Raw genomic sequence first — 17,977 nt, forward strand, 5'->3', positions numbered from 1 at the left:
TCAGATTTAAAAAAGAATTAAGTAATTCCATTTAGTATTAGGAGACCGGGAAATGGAAAAACTCATTTTAAAAAGTTATGAGGATTGGAAGATTTTTGCAACAATAATAATAATGCTAATACATATGTATATGGCCTGGGCTGTTTGGGGAAGGGGAGAGTTTGAGGGATTTCAACCAGATCTGTGATTTCACTGTATTAGGAATTCCTAAAAAGGAAACTTCCTTTAGCAATGCTGATAATATAGCTAGCATTTATCTGCTTTAAAATCTGCAAGGTAATTTACAAATATCTCATCTTATCCTCACCATTACCCTGGGAGGTAAGTGCTATTAATTATCTTCATTTTACAGATGAGGAAACTGAAGCAAATAAGAGATTTTTAAGTGATGGGTTCCTTAGTTGGTAAGTATCTGAGGCAAGATTTGAACGCAGATCTTCCTGACTCCTAGTGCATTGTTCTATCCATTTTGTGTCCTCTTAAGTTCTTAGAACAGTATTTTTTTTTTTTTTTTGCAATTAAGTTTTAGAAGTGGTCTAAGTCACTAAGAGGGTAAGTGATTTAAGGTCAAGGTCACACATTAAATCTGCATCAGAGGGTCTCAAACTGCCATCATCTTAACTCTGAGGCTAGTTTTCTCTCTCCCAAGCCACACTGCCTCTGTATAACATGCTATGCTTGTCAGAGAATTCCCCACACAGCTGTGAGATAGTTTTAAGCTGCAGTGATGAGGCTGGAACTTGATTTTTAGTTTGAGGCTTTTTCAAATATACTAGGATGCTTCTTGGAATGGAATTCTCGGAATAGTGGTGGGTCACATAAAATTATACCATTTGTAACCTTAGCTAGGGATATTTCTTTCTTACCGCTTCAGCGATTTTTCTAAAATAATCTTCCTTCCACCAATGTCTCTGCGTAGCTGAGCTGTACATTGCCATCAAGCTCATTGACGACCATTTTAATTGGCTGTCATATCATTACTGGTGATACTATGTTGATAAGACAGTTCAGCTAACTAGTGATAGGAGACCAAAGAAAGATGGAGACCATCTAGGGATATTCTCTCCTTCCTTCTCCTTTCCATTTTATCAACACAAAAAGGATGTCTTAGAAAGCAGACAGGTAATGCAAACTGTCTGCTTCCCTAATGAAAATGTTAGAGCAACAAGGAACCCTCCACAAGCTTACCAGTGACCAAGCCTCAGATAGCAACTCATAACTCAGATAACCATCTGCTTGGTGTTGACTTTGCTATTTTATGAGTAACTGGGAGCAAGTGGAAGGGGTGGGAATGGGGCAGGAAAGATGACTTCTAGTTGGAGGCCAGATCCCTAAAATCCCAGAGTGGTTAAAATACTGGCCCCCCACTCCAAGCCATCCTTTTTTTGGAGATTGAGTGGGAAGTTCCCTACATAATATGAGTTGAGGGGGCCGGGAAAGCTCCACTGCTTAAAATACCATTCTCATTCTCCAACCAACCTAGTGCTGAACATGAAATTCTACCATCAAATGACTCCTTGTTACGCTGGATAAGCTCACATTATATGGATATAAGGAAGGATTAATTGTCAGGGGAATTCAACAATGTAATGAGGTTACTTTGGGAAGTAATGAGTTCCCCATTCTTAGGGGAATGTATTCAAGCCACAACTGGATGATCCATGTTTTGCTGTTTATTTTTGGTGACACTTAAAGCAAGTCTCTAGAGGACCTTGCAGTTTTATCATCTCTAAAATGAAGGTTCTTGAGCAGAAGATACTTAAGCCCCTACACTTCCATGATACTGCTGTGGTGCTCTGCTCCTTTGTCCCACATGTCTCAAATACATCTCTCTATACCTTCTCGAGGAAAGCTGACAGAGCAAACCACATAGAATGTGCCTGCCTGCCTTGCTTGCCTCGAGGGTGCCTTTGGCCTCCACTACAATTTTCCCTTTCTGAAAGAAGTGGGCCTATTAATAGGCTGATTTTTGATCACACGATAGCTTCGGAGGTGTTTAACATGAGGAACAGAAAAGACCAGGTGAGACCCTTATGGTAGATTCTAAATCCTTGAGGTTAGGGCAGAACAAAATAAAGGGACCCTAAGCTACCATTGTCAGGCACTGGAATAAGGATAGCTTAGTAAAGTAGGCACCTCATTTCCCTAATAATCACAATGAAGACTTAGTGTCCTTCAGAGAAGATTTCCTCACAGTCACACCTGCAAAATGAGCAACATTTTGAGGGAGAAAATTCACCTTGGGGGAAAAAAATAAAGCGTGATATAGAAAACAAACTGTCTAGTGATGAACTGCAATGGCCTAAAAGAATATTCCTGGCTGTGAGAGCTAATATTTACAATATCATTCAAAATTAGGAAATATGAAGCTTCTTCTCTCCAAATTCTATTGACATATGAAAGATAAAACTGCAATACATCATAATATCCCTTCCAATTTTTCTAGATAATCTATAATTTCTCTCTTATATATTCTATGTTTTAGCCAAAGTGGGATAATTGAAAATATCCCCTAAAGATACCTCATTCTGAGCTCTGCCCAATTATTCACAAGAACTGGTGCACTTAGAATGTTGCCTTCCTGCCTCATCTGATGGTTGAAATCCTTTCCAGGACTAGCTCATGTACCACATGAAACCATACAGATGCCCTCAAATTGTGATTTCCCCAAGCCTAAAATGAGTGCTATCTCTCTGCTCCTATGCACTCAATATATTCCAGTTTGCATTGTAGTTGTCTTAAGTATATTAACTCCTCTCCTATTGTCATAGTAGTTGTTTAAAAGCTTCATGTTGACTGATCATTCAATTATAAATTCCTAGCCCAAAGGGCCAAACTCTCATCTACTTTTCTATGTCCTATGAAACTTAAGAATGGGGCTTTGCCCATAGTGTGGAAAGCTGAAGACCTGGTTCCTAGCCCTGCCATCAGGGGATCTTTGCTAAGTCCTTCCTTTTCTTCTTCTGCAGACTGAGTGCCTTGAATCAGGAGATCTCCAAGTCCCCTCTGGTTCGAACACCTAATGCTTTATTTCCTAACATTCTACTTGTTGGGTTCTAGGAGCCCTTCTGGCTATTCTATGACTTTTCTGTTCTGTGACTCTCGATTTCTATTTGGTGCTTAATAAACTTATTTTTTTTAAGTGCTATTTTAGAGCTAAAAATTACTAGAGATTGGCATTGTCATCCTTTCTGAAAACAAAATTTCAGAAAAGATGAGAAGCTCTAATTCTGTACACAGATTCAGTTCTGGTCCAAAGAAAATAGCAAGCTGTGCTTAAATGCATTGAGCAAGTCTTTTACTATGAAATCCATTTGCTACATAAAGTGAAAGTTTCTCTAAGCTCTGTTTCTTATCCTTGCACTATATAGGAATATTAATTATAACAGGGTTGTCTGGGGAAACTGTTACAGTCAAAAGAGGTATCAAAATGCTGAGTTGCTCAGATTTGCAGCACAGCCATCCCTGAATACAAAGACCTGTAAATGGAGAGGCAATGTGTTGTTAGAGGATGCACATGAGTCTAGGAGTGCAGAGACCTGAGTTCTGTTGCTGGTTCTGTCTACTCCCCAGCTCTGGGCCTTAGTTTTCCCATCTGTAAAATCAGGGGATTAAACCATGTAGCTTTTAGGTTTCTCTTAACACTGGAATTTGATGTTGTAAGATTCCTTCTAGCTCAGTATTTAATATTTCTGTATTCTATGCTTTCAGTTGCTTTTCTTCTAGCTCTAATATTGTTTTTTCTTTCATTCAGTATTTGAGTGTTTTTTTATGTCTAATATTCTATGTCCTATATTCTATCATTTTGTATTCCAAGATCCCTTTAAATTCTAAGATTCCATCCTGCAAAATTAGCTTCTTTTTAAAATAAGAATTAAAAATTTCCTGAGGAGTAAGGAGAAGGTGTTACCCTCCTTTCTTTCTCTTGTCCCAAATCGTAGAGGTAAAACAGCTTGTCTCTCTGGCAAGTCTTCATTATACACACCATCTACAAAGATCCATAGATGGTGGTGACTTCAGTGTTTTAGGAATCTAGGGGTACAAAAACCATACTTCCCAGAGTATATCACTGAGTAGCACCAACCCGAATCTATGGTTCTGAAATGTAAAAATAGAAAATTGCAGAAATGGGGCCAACTAATCCAAAACACTAGGTTAACTCATTGAGACACATGCATATATATTAGGGATTGCAGATTTGTATACTTCTACTTGATTCTCCCAAATCATTTTCTACCCATTGACTGGAAGGTGACACAAAATGGCTCTTGGTTCTTGAAGAGGCCACAGAAACCTGAGATTTCTTTTCCTTGGACTGTCTCCTCCATGGCTATCATCCCCAGGAGTCAGTGGTCTTGACAACACGAATTCATTCCCACTGTCTTCATATGTGGTATTCCATAAAGTAAGAAGAATGGACTTTGTCACAAAAGGTACACAGCCTATCCATTGATGAACTGAAAAAGAAGGGCTGGGGCCACAGACAGTTGCACGCAGAGCATTCAATTTTAGAAGCGTGGAACTTGGGGAAATGGGAAATAAATAGGTGAGAGCATTTAGCAATAGAAAAACTTGGCATTCCACATTTCACCAGCAGCCACATACTCATGGGGAGGGAAGCCCTCGTCAGCCCTGACATTCTCTATGAGTTTCTTCTTCCAAACCAAAGCGCCATTCCCTCAAGAATGAGGATGTCTGTAGTGGGCAAATTTATTGGCAGTGTTATTTCGGGGAAGGAAAGATCCATTTGGTGGCTGGGTGAGAGGAAGCCTGTCTTGGGAAGAACTGATGACTGAAGGCCTGAAAGAGGTGCTTTTGCTGTAGAGAAAGCGTTTCCCATCCAGTACGGTCAAGTGATATTCACACAGCTCAATCAAAGAGGTAACTTGTTCTTGCAGTGATGATTGCTTGAACTTTCTCTGGGCCAGAAAGAAGAATGCTTCCACAAAGGCTTGCAAACACATACCTGGGGAATAAAAAGAGTTGAGGTTAGATAAAGAGAATCCAGAACTTATCTTCCTGGCTGAGGACTTGACATCCAAAACTCTCAATAATCAGGGGAGATTATTATTGATATTAATAATAATAATATTAATTTATAATTATCTAGTGCTTCATATGCATTTTTTTCCTGGAACTGGAAGTGAGCACTGGACTTGGAGTTTACAAGACTTAGAATTGTATCTCTGACACTAAATGAGTGGTTATGGGCAAAGTCACATAATTTCTCTAAATCTTACTTTTCTCATCTGTCAACTGAGGATTTTGTTCAGTTTGACAAACATTTATTAAAACCTATTATGTTTAAGACATCATGTGGGATAGTGAGGACAACAAGATTTTAAAAAATTACACAGTCCTTGTTCTCAAAGAACTTATCATCAACTAGGCACAGGGTGGGGGGGGGGCAAGAAAACATCTAAAAAGGGGGTTCTAGAAACATTAAGCAAGGAAGAGAACATGTATAGTGGAGTGGTTTAGGGAAAGTTTCATTGAGAATGTGGGGCCCAAGGTTAGCCCTGATGGAAGAGAAGACTTGTAAAAGGTGGAAATGAGACAATGAGTTTCCAGCTTGGGGCCCCATGGCAACAAGGCAGCAGAGAATAGACTGAGTTGAGAAACTACTTACAGATTTAGTGGAAATAGAGTGTGAGAAGGAGAATGATGTAAGGTTAAGAAGGAAAGGTAGAATCATATCAAATGCACAGCTAAAGGCAAGGATGGGGAACCTTTTTCAGCCAAGGGCCATCTGGATATTTAGAACATCATTCGTGAGCCATACAAAATTATCAACTTAAAAATTCAACCAGTGGGAGATTGTGGCACCTAGGTTTCAGGGATAGATCAAATCATTTCCCCTGTCCTTATATGGCCCAAGGACTGGATGTTTCCCACCCCTGAGCCAAGGCTCTCTTATATGCAAAAGTGAGCTATGAATTTTTGAGTCCCCTAGTGATATCATTGACCTGAACATAAGAAAGGTCATTTTGTAAGCTCATGAAGGATGGACTGGTGAAAAGAGAGAGTGGAAGTTATTACAATAATACATAATGTATAACACAGGATTGTAAAATGCCATGGAAATGTGAGTTGTTATTCACCTTCCTAATACTCCTATGAGCTAGGCTGATTATTATCCACATTTTCTAGGTTTTGACAAAATTTTACAAATTATTTTACAGACTAAGAGAGCACAGTGGGTTTAGGAATCAAAACACAGATTTGAGTCCCAGCTCTCTATCTAGAAGCTTTGTGAAGATCTTGGAAATAAGGATACTAATAATAGTATCTAGATGTTAATAATAGATATTCATAATAACTAAAGATGAGGATACTAATAATAGTATCTAGATGCTAATAATAGACAATCAGGATAACTAAAAATGAAGATACTAACAATAGTATCTAGATGTTAATACACATTCATAATAACTAAAGATGAGGATACTAATAATATCTAGATGCTAAAATAATAGACAGGATAAGTAAAAATGAAGATACCAACAATAGTATCTAGATGTTAACAATAGACACTCATGAGAACTAAAAATAAGGATACTAATGATAGTATCTAGATACTAATAATACTCATAATACCTAAAAATAGATACTCATAATACCTAGCCACATCAATGATGACTCCTGTTCCTATAGTGCTATAAATATAAATGCTTTCTTCAAACTATCCCTATGAAATAGGTAATGTGTTATTATCTCCTTTTTACAGGTAAAGAAATTGAGTGTCAAAAAGGTGCTATAATTTGTCCATGGTCACACAGAGCTGAGCCTTGAATCCACCAGGTTTTTTTGATTCTTAATCTAGTGCTCATTTCACAATACTGTGCCTACTTCCTTAAAGGATGCTTGTGGGAAAAATCACTTTAGCTATTTGTCGTAGATTATACAGTTAACAAAAATGACAGACCCAAGATTCAAATTTGGGCTTCCTGATTCCAAGTCCAATCCAATTATACCACAAAAGGATGAGCCAATTAAAATTTGATGTCACTGTCAAAAACAAAGCCTTCTCTCTGTCCAAAATTCTCCACTGAGGCATGAATCAATGTTTTCTCCCAGGGAAAGTGGAAAGGAAATCTTTTCTTTGTGTAGGTTGGATTTTGTCAGCCTTCTCTAACACCAAAGTCACAGTGAAATTTCACCCAGAATTTTAGACAATTTTGGCTCATAGAGGGTGAGGAGGATGAGATCTTTCAAATCAAAGTCCTTGTTTTGGATACATTCAGCTTTGTAAATACTGTATTATTTATATGCTCTGGGATCTATCAGATAAATTATTTTTCTGCATAAACCCTCCTCTTAAACCTATGGGCTGAGAAAACACACAGGTATTTATTTCTTCTCCCCTTCTTATTCCACCCAATCCAAATCAAACAGAATTTTTGCTTTACTTCAGTTCATTTCAGAGCTTTTCCCAAGTTACTTGCTCCCTTCGTAGTTGATAGGAAAAGCTTTGAAAAGAAAACACTCCCACTAATCAAACAAATAAAACCAACACAACCCCCAAAATTCTGGACACATGTAGAGGAGGAAGATAGTCTAAATGATCTATAAGATTTCCCCAATTCTGCCACTTTCAGATTCAATTATACTAAAGCATATTCACAAAAGCATCAGGCATTAAGAATTGAGGCAATCAGCTGAAAAGAATCAGGGTTGGTACTTAAAATGGTCTTAAAACAGAGAATGCTATGATATAGCACATAGAATGGTAACTCTTTGGGAAACCTTAGTACATGTATAATGTAGGACATGGCATATTAGAACTGAAAAGAACTTAATAATGCTAAACCCTAGACTCTGGAATGTTAGAACACAATACAGAATAACATAGCTAGGAGAGGGCTTAGATATTTATGGTATAATTTTATTTGACAAATGAAGAAATTCAGTCCAAAAGAAATTAAATTATTTGCCATAGGCCACACAATTAATTTGTACGACTGATGACCCAAATCCTTCTATTAAAGGTAAAAGGCCTCCCAATAACAATTGACTTCATTTCACTACCACCACTACCATCATCATCCCATCACCAACTTTCTCTGATATGATGTACTGGAAAGATTTAGCATCTGGAGATAAAGGATGACAGTTCAAATTCTAGCTTACTATCTGTATGACTGAGGCAAGCCATTTAAGTTCTCTGGGTTTCAGTTTCCTCCTCTATAACACGAGAAGATTAGATTAAATGAGTTTAGAGAGCCTTTCTGGCTCCAAGCCTATGATCATCATCACTCTAAGTCAAATATACAATGTTTTATGGTGACAAAGCAACATTGGCACTCTCATTTACATAGTGATTTGCTCCTCACAGCAACCTTGTGAGGTAGATAATGTGAGCACTTTTTTTTTTTTTTGGAATTTGTGATTCTTTTTATTAATGCAACAAAAGACAAAAACATTTTCTTTTTTTTTTTTTTAGAAGGTGGGATTTTAGTTGAGACTTTAAAAAAATTTTAATAGCTTTTTATTTACAAGTTATATGTATGGGTAATTTTACAGCATTGACAATTGCCAAACCTTTTGTTCCAATGTTTTCCCTCCTTCTCCCCACTCTCTCCCCTAAATGGCAGGATGACAAGTAGATGTTAAATATATTAAAGTTTAAATTAGATACACAATAAGTATACGTGACCAAACCGTTATTTTGCTGTTCAAAAAGAATCGGACTCTGAAATATTGTACAATTAGCCTGTGAAGGAAATCCAAAATGCAAGCAGGCAAAAATATAGGGATTGGGAATTCAATGTAGTCATCTCCCAGAGTTCTTTTGCTGGGCATAGCTGGTTCAGTTCATTACTGCTGCATTGGAACTGATTTGGTTCATCTTATTGCTGAAGATGGCCAGTCCATCAGAATTGATCATCATATAGTATTGTTGTCAAAGTATATAATGATCTCCTGGCCCTGCAATGTGAGCACTTTTTAATCTTCATTTTACAAATGAGGAAACTGAGGTTCAGAAAGAATTTAGGGATGTACTTACATTTAAGTAGAACATATACATATACACCTTCTGGATGTCATTCTCTATATAGAATGTTTCATCCACAATTTCATTTTATGAACAGAATGAAAGATGGTGTTCAAATTAGTCTGAAAGGAAGTGATTGATACATTCGATATATTTGATAATCAGGATAGGGCCAGTGACATGCTGAAGTATTCATTCACAAGCTGTTTCCATGGGACAGAGCAGCCTAGCGAAGAAGTAATTGGCCCCATCACTATTGATTTTAAAATGCTTTAAAATCTACTTTGATGAGAGATCCTTCTGGCCTCAGAATGGTAAATGGAAAGAAGTCTAACCCATGCTAATATGCACTGAGTCTCGGGCAAGCAAATTTTCTTTAGCTCGAAAGAGTTTGGGAAGGGAGTGGCAGTGGAGGAGAAGTAAGGAGGTAAAATGCTTTTTAAATAATCTAGGCTACCAGGTCTTTAGTGGTATGTGAATCACTACATAACAATTTAGGAAAAGTTACAATACATTTTAGATTTAAATTTCTAATATTCCCACATTCCTAGTAAACAGAGAGAAGATACAATATAGTGGAAGGAGTATTTAGCAGGAAACCAAAAGACTTCAGGTTCTGGCTTCACTGCTTATCAGCTTGGTGATCATGGGCAAGGGACAGGACAATACTCTGCATCTTAGGGAACCTGGATTCTAACCTTGACTTGCTGTGTGATCTTGGATAAATTATTTAACTATATTGGCTTGAGATTTCTCCTGATGAAAATTGAGGAGGGATGGGAGTGTAGGATTTGAACTAGACTATCTCTAAGGTCCAGAACTTGTATGACTGTGAGTTTTACCTATCCACTCTGCAGTGTTGTGAGAATCAAATGGGAAAATGAGTCGCAAAGCACTATGTAAAAACCAAAAAGTATTAAAGAGGACCTATGATAATGAGAATGAGCTTGATAATAATATTTACAATTTCTATATGCTTTAAGATTTACAAAGAGATTCCTCATTAAGGGAGGTGATAGTATAAGGATTATTTTATAGATAAGAAAACTAAAACTCAGGGAGGTTAAACAAGCTGTTCATTATTATACAGCAGCAAATCCAGGTCTCTTGATTGCAAATTCACTTTGTACTATGTCACATAATCTGTTTTGCCATTTGCTTAGCTTAATGTCTTAATTCTAACCATATATTATATGTCCATATCTATATAGATACATCTAGGATCCTATGACTAAAGGTTTTCCTTTTTTTTGTCCCCTCTCAAACCAGTCAATTTACATACACATCGGATCTAATTGCTGGGATGTGAGAGGGGCAAAGCATCTCCTCCATTTTGGGGCTAGGGCAAGGGCATGACTCTAACATGAGGGGCTTTTTTCCTTTTCTTTTCCTGACAAAACAGTCCATTGCTGAAAGCCTGGGAATTGATCACAGTAAGAGGAGTCTAAATTCAGTCAAGGTGAGGCATGAGCCTCTCTGCACCAATTTGCACAAGTCAGGGATGAATTCACTTGGAGATAAAATTCTGGCCTGACACCTCATAGGAGTTTGTAAGAAAAGAAGATATATTCATCCCTGATACCAGAATTCCATATTATCTCTGATCCTACCCTTCTGTGTCAACTTTGTTGCTCTGAACATGTTTTTCTTGTGATATTCAAGAGGACACTGCTATCTGTACATTCACTGATTTGTGCAGACTGGTGCACAAGAGAGACAGTATGACCACATATGAAGTTGTGGAGACCTGATTTATTCCCTCTTTTCCCCAAACTTTATCAACCTGAAAACTTGCTCCTTCATGCTCTATCCCAAGGCCAGACCTTCCCTACCAGTTCTCACAAGGTTAGTAAAGAACATACAAGTGTGTGGCTAACAAGTCTCTGAATTACAGTGGGGGAAAAGCAATTTCTTTCTTCCATATCAATGCCCAATCCCATCTATGACTCTGAGTAGGAATAAGTCTCATTTAAAAGAATTTAAGTCCTAAGAAGGAGGAGGGGGAAAAGAAGGTATAAGAGCATCAGAAGTAGTGCTAGAAATGGGAATAACTGTCTATGAGGCTATTTTTTAGATAATCATCATATGAGATTATGTATATAATGTACTCTGTGAACCTTAAAGTGCTATATTCTCTTTCTGTCTCTCTGTCTCTGTCTCTGTTTCTCTTCTCTCCCCCCACCCCCTCACATTATGGAATCTCCATTTTGTGATACAGGGTTGAATAGTTCCAAATAATCTCTAAATCTTGCAGTTCTAAAATTCTGGATTTTTTTTTTTTGCAAAGATTCCTTTAGAGCTCTCAAATTGTATGAACCCCCGAGAAAACGTATATGATGTGAGGCTAAAATGTTCCAGACTTGAATTCTTATCTGTTCCATCACTTCTACTGCTAATTATAATCTCCATAAATCTATACTTAAGTATCAAAAGCAGAAATTGATAAATTTGCAAATGGATTTAACTCATCTGGCAAAGAAACAAATAGGACCTGCCCCAATACAGAAAAAGGCAAGACTCAAGGCTTCAAATTTAATAAAACTAAATTAAAGATGCATTTCGGGGGTTTAAAAAGAATGAGTTAAAAGACAGTTTGATTTAAAAAAACCTACCACTTGAGGTTTAATGACTACTTAGAGCCTCAGTTTCCTAATCTATTAAACGGGGATAATAATACTTGCCCTACCCACCTCAGGGTCTTTGTGAGGATCATCTGTGTAAATGAATGTAAAGGCTTTATATCATGTACCATTAGTAGTAGTAAGTAATTTTTGGCTACATTGTTTTTAATGGCTTGTTAGAATGTCTCACTTAAAAAGAAGTCTGAATAGAAGTTTTAATGCTTAATGCTGAATTAAGGATCAAAAGTCCTATTGACAGTTATATAATGTCAGCCAGGGGAATATTCAGTTTGTTCACTTTAACTTACCATTTTCCTGAAAACCAATAATAACTAAGACTTTGTTCTTAATCATTTCTTACTCCTAGAATTCCTTTCCTCCCAGTGATATCACCTACTGAAAATATACTCATCTTCTCCATGAAACTTACTTTTGGTTTTCCCTGGCTAATAGTGATCACTTCCTCACCTAATTTCATAGTATTTTGTATTCCTCTATTTTAGTTATATTCTAGTTTATTTTAAACATCTATATGTATATATTCTACTACTACCCTCAGAGTATAATATCTTTGGAAGGTCAGGGACTGGCCCTTATTCAGTTTTATATCTCCAATGATGAACAAACTGCTTTGCACACAGAAAAGACTTAATAACTGCGAACAGTATGAAATTAATTGTCTTCATGTGGGCTTAACTAGACACAATTCACACTGAATAAACTTCTGGGAATTTTTAATTACTTTTTAAGATCATTAACATTTATGTTTTTATCAAAATAATTTCTATAGTTAAAAATTCTTCCTTTCCTTATAATAAGAGTAATAATTAAGCAAAAACATCTGATACCATGACCATATCTGCTAACGTATACAGTTCTTAGTAGTCTCCTCTGTCTTTCTGCTAGAAGAGGACTTATTATTTTAAAAAATTAACTCGAGTTTTACTTACTTTTGGTGATCTTTTGATTTATACAGTTATAATCACTGCACATATTATTCTTTTAGTTATGTTTGCTCTATTTAATTTCTAATAAATCTTCCCAGGTTTCTCTGACTCCTTTTAGTTATCATTTCTAATTATATGTAATATTCCATTAATAATCACATATCATGGTTTTATGAGATATTTCCCACTTTTGGGGCACCTACTTTGTTTCTAGGTTTTTGCTATTATATGGAATATTGGTATAAATGTTGTGGTATATGGTACTCGTCTTCCTTACAGTACATGTCCAATGCAATTTCTGAGACAAAGGGTATGTGCAGCTTAATCACTTTTTTTGCATTTCACATCTCAATATCTCAAAAAAATCCCCCAAAGATAAGGATGCCATCAAACACTGGTGCTATAACCTCCTAACAATGACCATTCCTGGGTTGTGTTTTTTTTTTAAATCTTTGCCACTTTGCACAGTGTGAAGTGATGCCTCAAGAATGATTTTTATTTGTCATTTCTATTACAATAAGTGATTTGGAACATATTTTAAAATAATCATTTCTAGTTTGTAATTTTTCTTTTAAAGACTATTCGTATCCTTTGACCACTTATCTATTGGGGGTGGCTCTTATTGGCATATATTTGTATCATTTCTATATATATATATGTATAAAAATGTCTATATATGTGAATATAAATATCTATCCACATATATCAGATATTGATACACACTAAATATATATATCTAGATATATACATAGATACAGATGTGTATATCTTCATATATCACTGATATAAGTCTGGCATCCAAGATATATACATACATACACACACACACACACACACACACACACACACACATATATATACACACACATATCTCATTTTATATCAGATATAGATGTTTAGTCTGAAAGCCAATGCATATCCATCTGTATCTAATTTATTTCCATATCTAACCTAAATATCATACTTTTGATGCCTACATTTTTCCTACTTTACAGTTTCTCTTCTTTATTTTATTATGAAAAGAATTTTTGATTTTATGTAATGTTAGACATTTCTCTAACCTGAATTTGGGGTTACTGAAATTGCTGGAAAAAATATTACATTTCCAGTCTGGAGTACAATTTCTCTCCAATCAAGTCTAGTGCATTCTAAATGACTCCACAGCTCCAAGATGTGTTGGGTCATGGGAGGACAGTGACTGATTCTATTAGTTATCTTGAGTTACAGTAGCAGGGACATGGCCCATTCCAGGCTCTTAATTCATCTTTCTTTTCTCAAAAAGTTACATTTGTACTGTGTACTTAATGAAAAAACTCCTGTGTTCTTGTTCAAAAATAAAAGCAATAACTATTCTGGAGCTTCTGAGTGGAAATAGGAAAGTTCAAAGCCAAATCATTGCAGACAATCAGAAAAATTATTCCATACTGAATGTTAATTTTTTCCCCCTGGAAAACATCTGGTTTTCTTTAGTATCAAGTATATGCATAGTAGTAGTAGTATGGCTAACAGATTACTAGGTTGGGAGACAAGAGACCTGGATTATCGCCATGGTTCTGCTCCTGACCTGCTCTATGACTTTGGGCAGATTCTTTTCCTTTCGTCAGTCCCAGTCTCCTATGAAATGAAGGAATGGTGGCAGAGCAGTTATTTCCTAAACTATTTTTAATATTATATTTTCTAAATTTTTTTTAAAATGACCTTGATTTACTATGAAGAAAATCCTTAAATAAATCTCACTTGTATATATTTTAAAAAATATTAAATATTCTTTGAGTGGTGGGGTAGAAAGAGCATTTAATCAGGGACTCAGGACACCCCAACTCTAGTTCTAACTCTGTCATTAAGTCACTTCACCTCTTTAGTTTTCAATATCCTCTTCTGTAAAACATGGGGGTTGGTGGAATGATCTGAGATTCCTTCCACATCTAAAATTTTAAACAGATAGAAACTGCATTCAAGGCTATTAATAAGCCAAGCTAGAATAGCTATTTGCCAATTCACTCTCCTGTCTATCTTTTTTCATTCCTCTTTCTATATCATGTATCTTTCCTGTCATTTCATTTACCTAGAAGAGGTATAAAATCCCATGGAATTCTAAATGCATAAAGATAACACGTTTTCTGTTCAGAATCATTGGTAGAATATATAGTTGAATTATCTTGAATGGAATTTGCTTGTGGATTTCTATCTGTGCAATGAAATGTTCCCCAGAAGAGCAATACATAATGATTATTCTTATTCTGACATGTTTAGTTATAAGAATACCCCGGTCTGCTGTACTCTCTCTTATCTTCACTGTCTTGTTTTAACTGCCTTTCCTGAAGCTTGAAAGAATCTAAAACCATGAGGCTAGGGAAAAGATTTCACTAAAGAGCTCACTGAAGAAATATATATGACATGGACATTTTCTAAACAAATTCCTAAAGAAGGATTGATTAATGAAATTCTAGGATGGAAAGGAAATGAAGAAAATATCTAATCTTGTGTCCTTTCTCAGAGTAGGCTTGCCCTAAAATCATACCAAGAAGATAATCCTGAAGGTTCCTTCCAACCCTTACATTCTATGACTTTCTTAGAAGTATGTTTATTGTTTCAAAGATCTTTTTATGATAGAGTCAATTGTTTTCTGTGGCAATAAAGAAAAAATACTACTATTTTATTTTAAGATGACATAGAAATGTGTTATTGTTATTGCTTATTTAAAATGTGCTGCAATCTTCCTTATTCCTTTACTACAAGATAGAGAAACCAGTTGGCTCTGCTATCACCCTCTGCTACATAAGTATTCAGGGAACATACCTTTCATACATTCATTGTATTTAAACTATTATAGCAACAAGAAATTGCCATCACCTTTGTTCTTGGCTGGTTGGGGAAATTAACAAGTGTCAGGGCTAAGACGTGATCAGGCCTTGTAGAAAGATCATTACTCATGGAAGCCTGTTCTACTCAAACTAACAAACATAATCAGCAAAACGGACAACTATTTCATCATTTCATTAAGTTAGATGCCATTGCAGCTGGCTAGAACAGGATAGAGGAGCACTGAGGTGAGAGTGGCCAAAAGGTCTGGCTGGCTACCCATTAAGGCTCACACACTCAGTTCCACCAGCACTCAAGACACAAATTGCTTAGACCAATTCTGATTCACCATGTGGGAAGACAGCATTACGATAAAGTCACAGCCTGATGTAACAGCCTCAAGATAAGTCTTATTTTCCTGAATGTGATTAATGGTACAAGAAATACCTGACTAGGCTTAATAAGCATTTTATGCCACATGGGGGGAAAGGTGATCTCTCCTATTAGAATAACCCATTTGTTGCATTGTGAATAAGAAACCAAGGGGATAGAGGAAAAAAAATATATTCTATTCAGTAATAACAATTCCTTGATTTCAATAGTGATTTCAAATTTATGAACAATTAACCTTCCAAATTCTGAGGTCCCTTTTAGCTTTGAGTTTTTTTCTTGTAAAAACTCTGGGAGGCAAGTGGTGAACGTATTATTATACCCATTTCATATATGAACTAAAAAGCTTAAGCAGTATTGTGAATTTCTTAATCGGAGTCACTAGTAAGTGTTGCATTCAAAGCCATGTAAAAAAGAATGTTCTCTTTTAAGATTGCTTCCAATTTATAAAGGTTAGATGGGTTTTTTGTTTGTTTTGTTTTGGGAAAATTGGGCCATTCTAAAGGTTGTCCAAATTCCAGAAGTTCCTCTACTTCATCCATATCTTGGTATTCTAGACTCATGAGCTAAATGACTTCTGAAGTCCACATGTAACATGATTCCCTTCTACAAAATTTCCAAGAAGTGATTATGCAACTTTTAATGGAACAGGTCTCAAATGATGAGAAAATCAATAGCAACAATTTACATCAACATAAAACTTTTAGGTTAACCATCTCAGAAGGGAATCAATTTCTTTATTAGCCACCTCTAATTGTTAAGTAATTTTCTGCATACTAAACTGGAATCTCAATCTCCCTGTAATTTGGGATCATCACAAACCCAAGAGTTGAAAAGAGTTTTAGAGATTATCTAGTAATCTGCTTCCTTATTTTACAAAGGAGAAATTGAGATCACTCCTAATAAAGCCAGGATTTTACCTTGAGGGTTATGGATAGACCAGGTATGAGGAGTGAGGGGTCACTTAAAGAATGGACCTGGATTCTACAGTGTAGAGGTATGGAGTACAGAACAGAAGGCTCCAGGGATCTCAGGTAAGAAAATAGGAGAGAACACAGAAAGAGGGTCTGGATCTGAGTTCTGACTCTGCTATTTACTAGGTATGTGACACTAGCAAGTCAGATTCTCTTCTCTGGGCCTCAGTTTTCTCACATATAAAATGAAGGACTTGACATCAGTAACTGTCCACTGAATATTACCTCTTGGATGTCCAATTGGCATTTCAAATTCAATTAGTACAAAAGGGAATCCATGAATATCTCCCCAAACCTACCCCACTGTCTTCAGATTTCCCTTTAGATTGAGGATTCCACCTTCCTCCAAATCCCCCAAAGAACTATTTCTTATACCAAAAAATAAATGAGAATAAATTTTCAGCAAAATTAACCAACATATTGAAAAAAGTCCAACATATACAATGTTCCTCATTCAAATCCCCAACCTCTGCATGTCATAGTGTCATAGAAGTCAGGCTCTTAATATGTATTCATTGGATTAAAGTAGATTGGTACTCCCTGTGAGGTAAATATTCAAGAGCATACCAAGGGGTTATGAGTGACCTTAAGGGACCCTCTGAAGAATTGTTGTTGTGGGGTTAAATGATTGTTATGATCAAGGCCGCAGGCAATGTTACTACATTGTTATTGTAAGTTTTTGCACCTAGCTGTCCAATACTGGATTGATTTCCCAAGTTTTTAGAGAGGGGCTTCAGTGGAAAGAAATAAAAGGAACCTTGATATCAATCCAAATTGCTGTTTCTGGACACATATCCAATACTTCTGCCTGACATTATGACATGTATTCAAGTCTTGTTTCCACCCTTCACTCTTTATATCCCTCCCAAAAACATAATATGATCCGCGACTAGCACAGAGAACCATCCAAGAGGCCCCAAAATTGAGTGTACAGACATCTCCAGGGATATCCATAGGGGGTAATAATACCAATTGCCAATAAGGATGCTTCTCTTTTCCTCAAGAAAATTCACTGAATGTCATGTTCTTCAAGGTAAGTCTGTCACTAAGTGAGATGATGGGAGGCAGATCAGTGTCAGGAATAACAGAACAGTAGATTTCAACTTGACTCAAATTAGAGAGAAGAAAATTTTTCCTTTATGTTACATTTTATTTTTGTCACTTCATCAGTGAGAAATTATAGCCCTGAGGGGCACTCAAGCTGCAGAGAATTACCTAAAACATTAACATGCAAATTGCTTTCTTTAG

At 36.3% G+C, this 17,977-nt stretch overlaps 1 protein-coding gene across 5 annotated transcripts in view; it reads right to left on the reverse strand.

The window, feature by feature from the left end:
* Window positions 1-386: 386 nt before the first annotated feature.
* The window catches only part of TTLL11 (tubulin tyrosine ligase like 11), a 274,372-nt gene continuing 256,781 nt past the window's right edge, over window positions 387-17,977 (reverse strand). For all 5 annotated transcript variants that reach the window (XM_051979567.1, XM_051979566.1, XM_051979571.1 and 2 more), the window contains one exon: window positions 387-4,966. In XM_051979567.1, the coding sequence (XP_051835527.1) occupies window positions 4,680-4,966 (287 nt within the window). In that variant the 3' untranslated portion in view covers window positions 387-4,679. The remainder of the gene's footprint in view (window positions 4,967-17,977) is intronic.

Source organism: Antechinus flavipes, chromosome 2 (genome assembly GCF_016432865.1).
Source record: "Antechinus flavipes isolate AdamAnt ecotype Samford, QLD, Australia chromosome 2, AdamAnt_v2, whole genome shotgun sequence".
Lineage (NCBI taxonomy): Eukaryota > Metazoa > Chordata > Mammalia > Dasyuromorphia > Dasyuridae > Antechinus > Antechinus flavipes.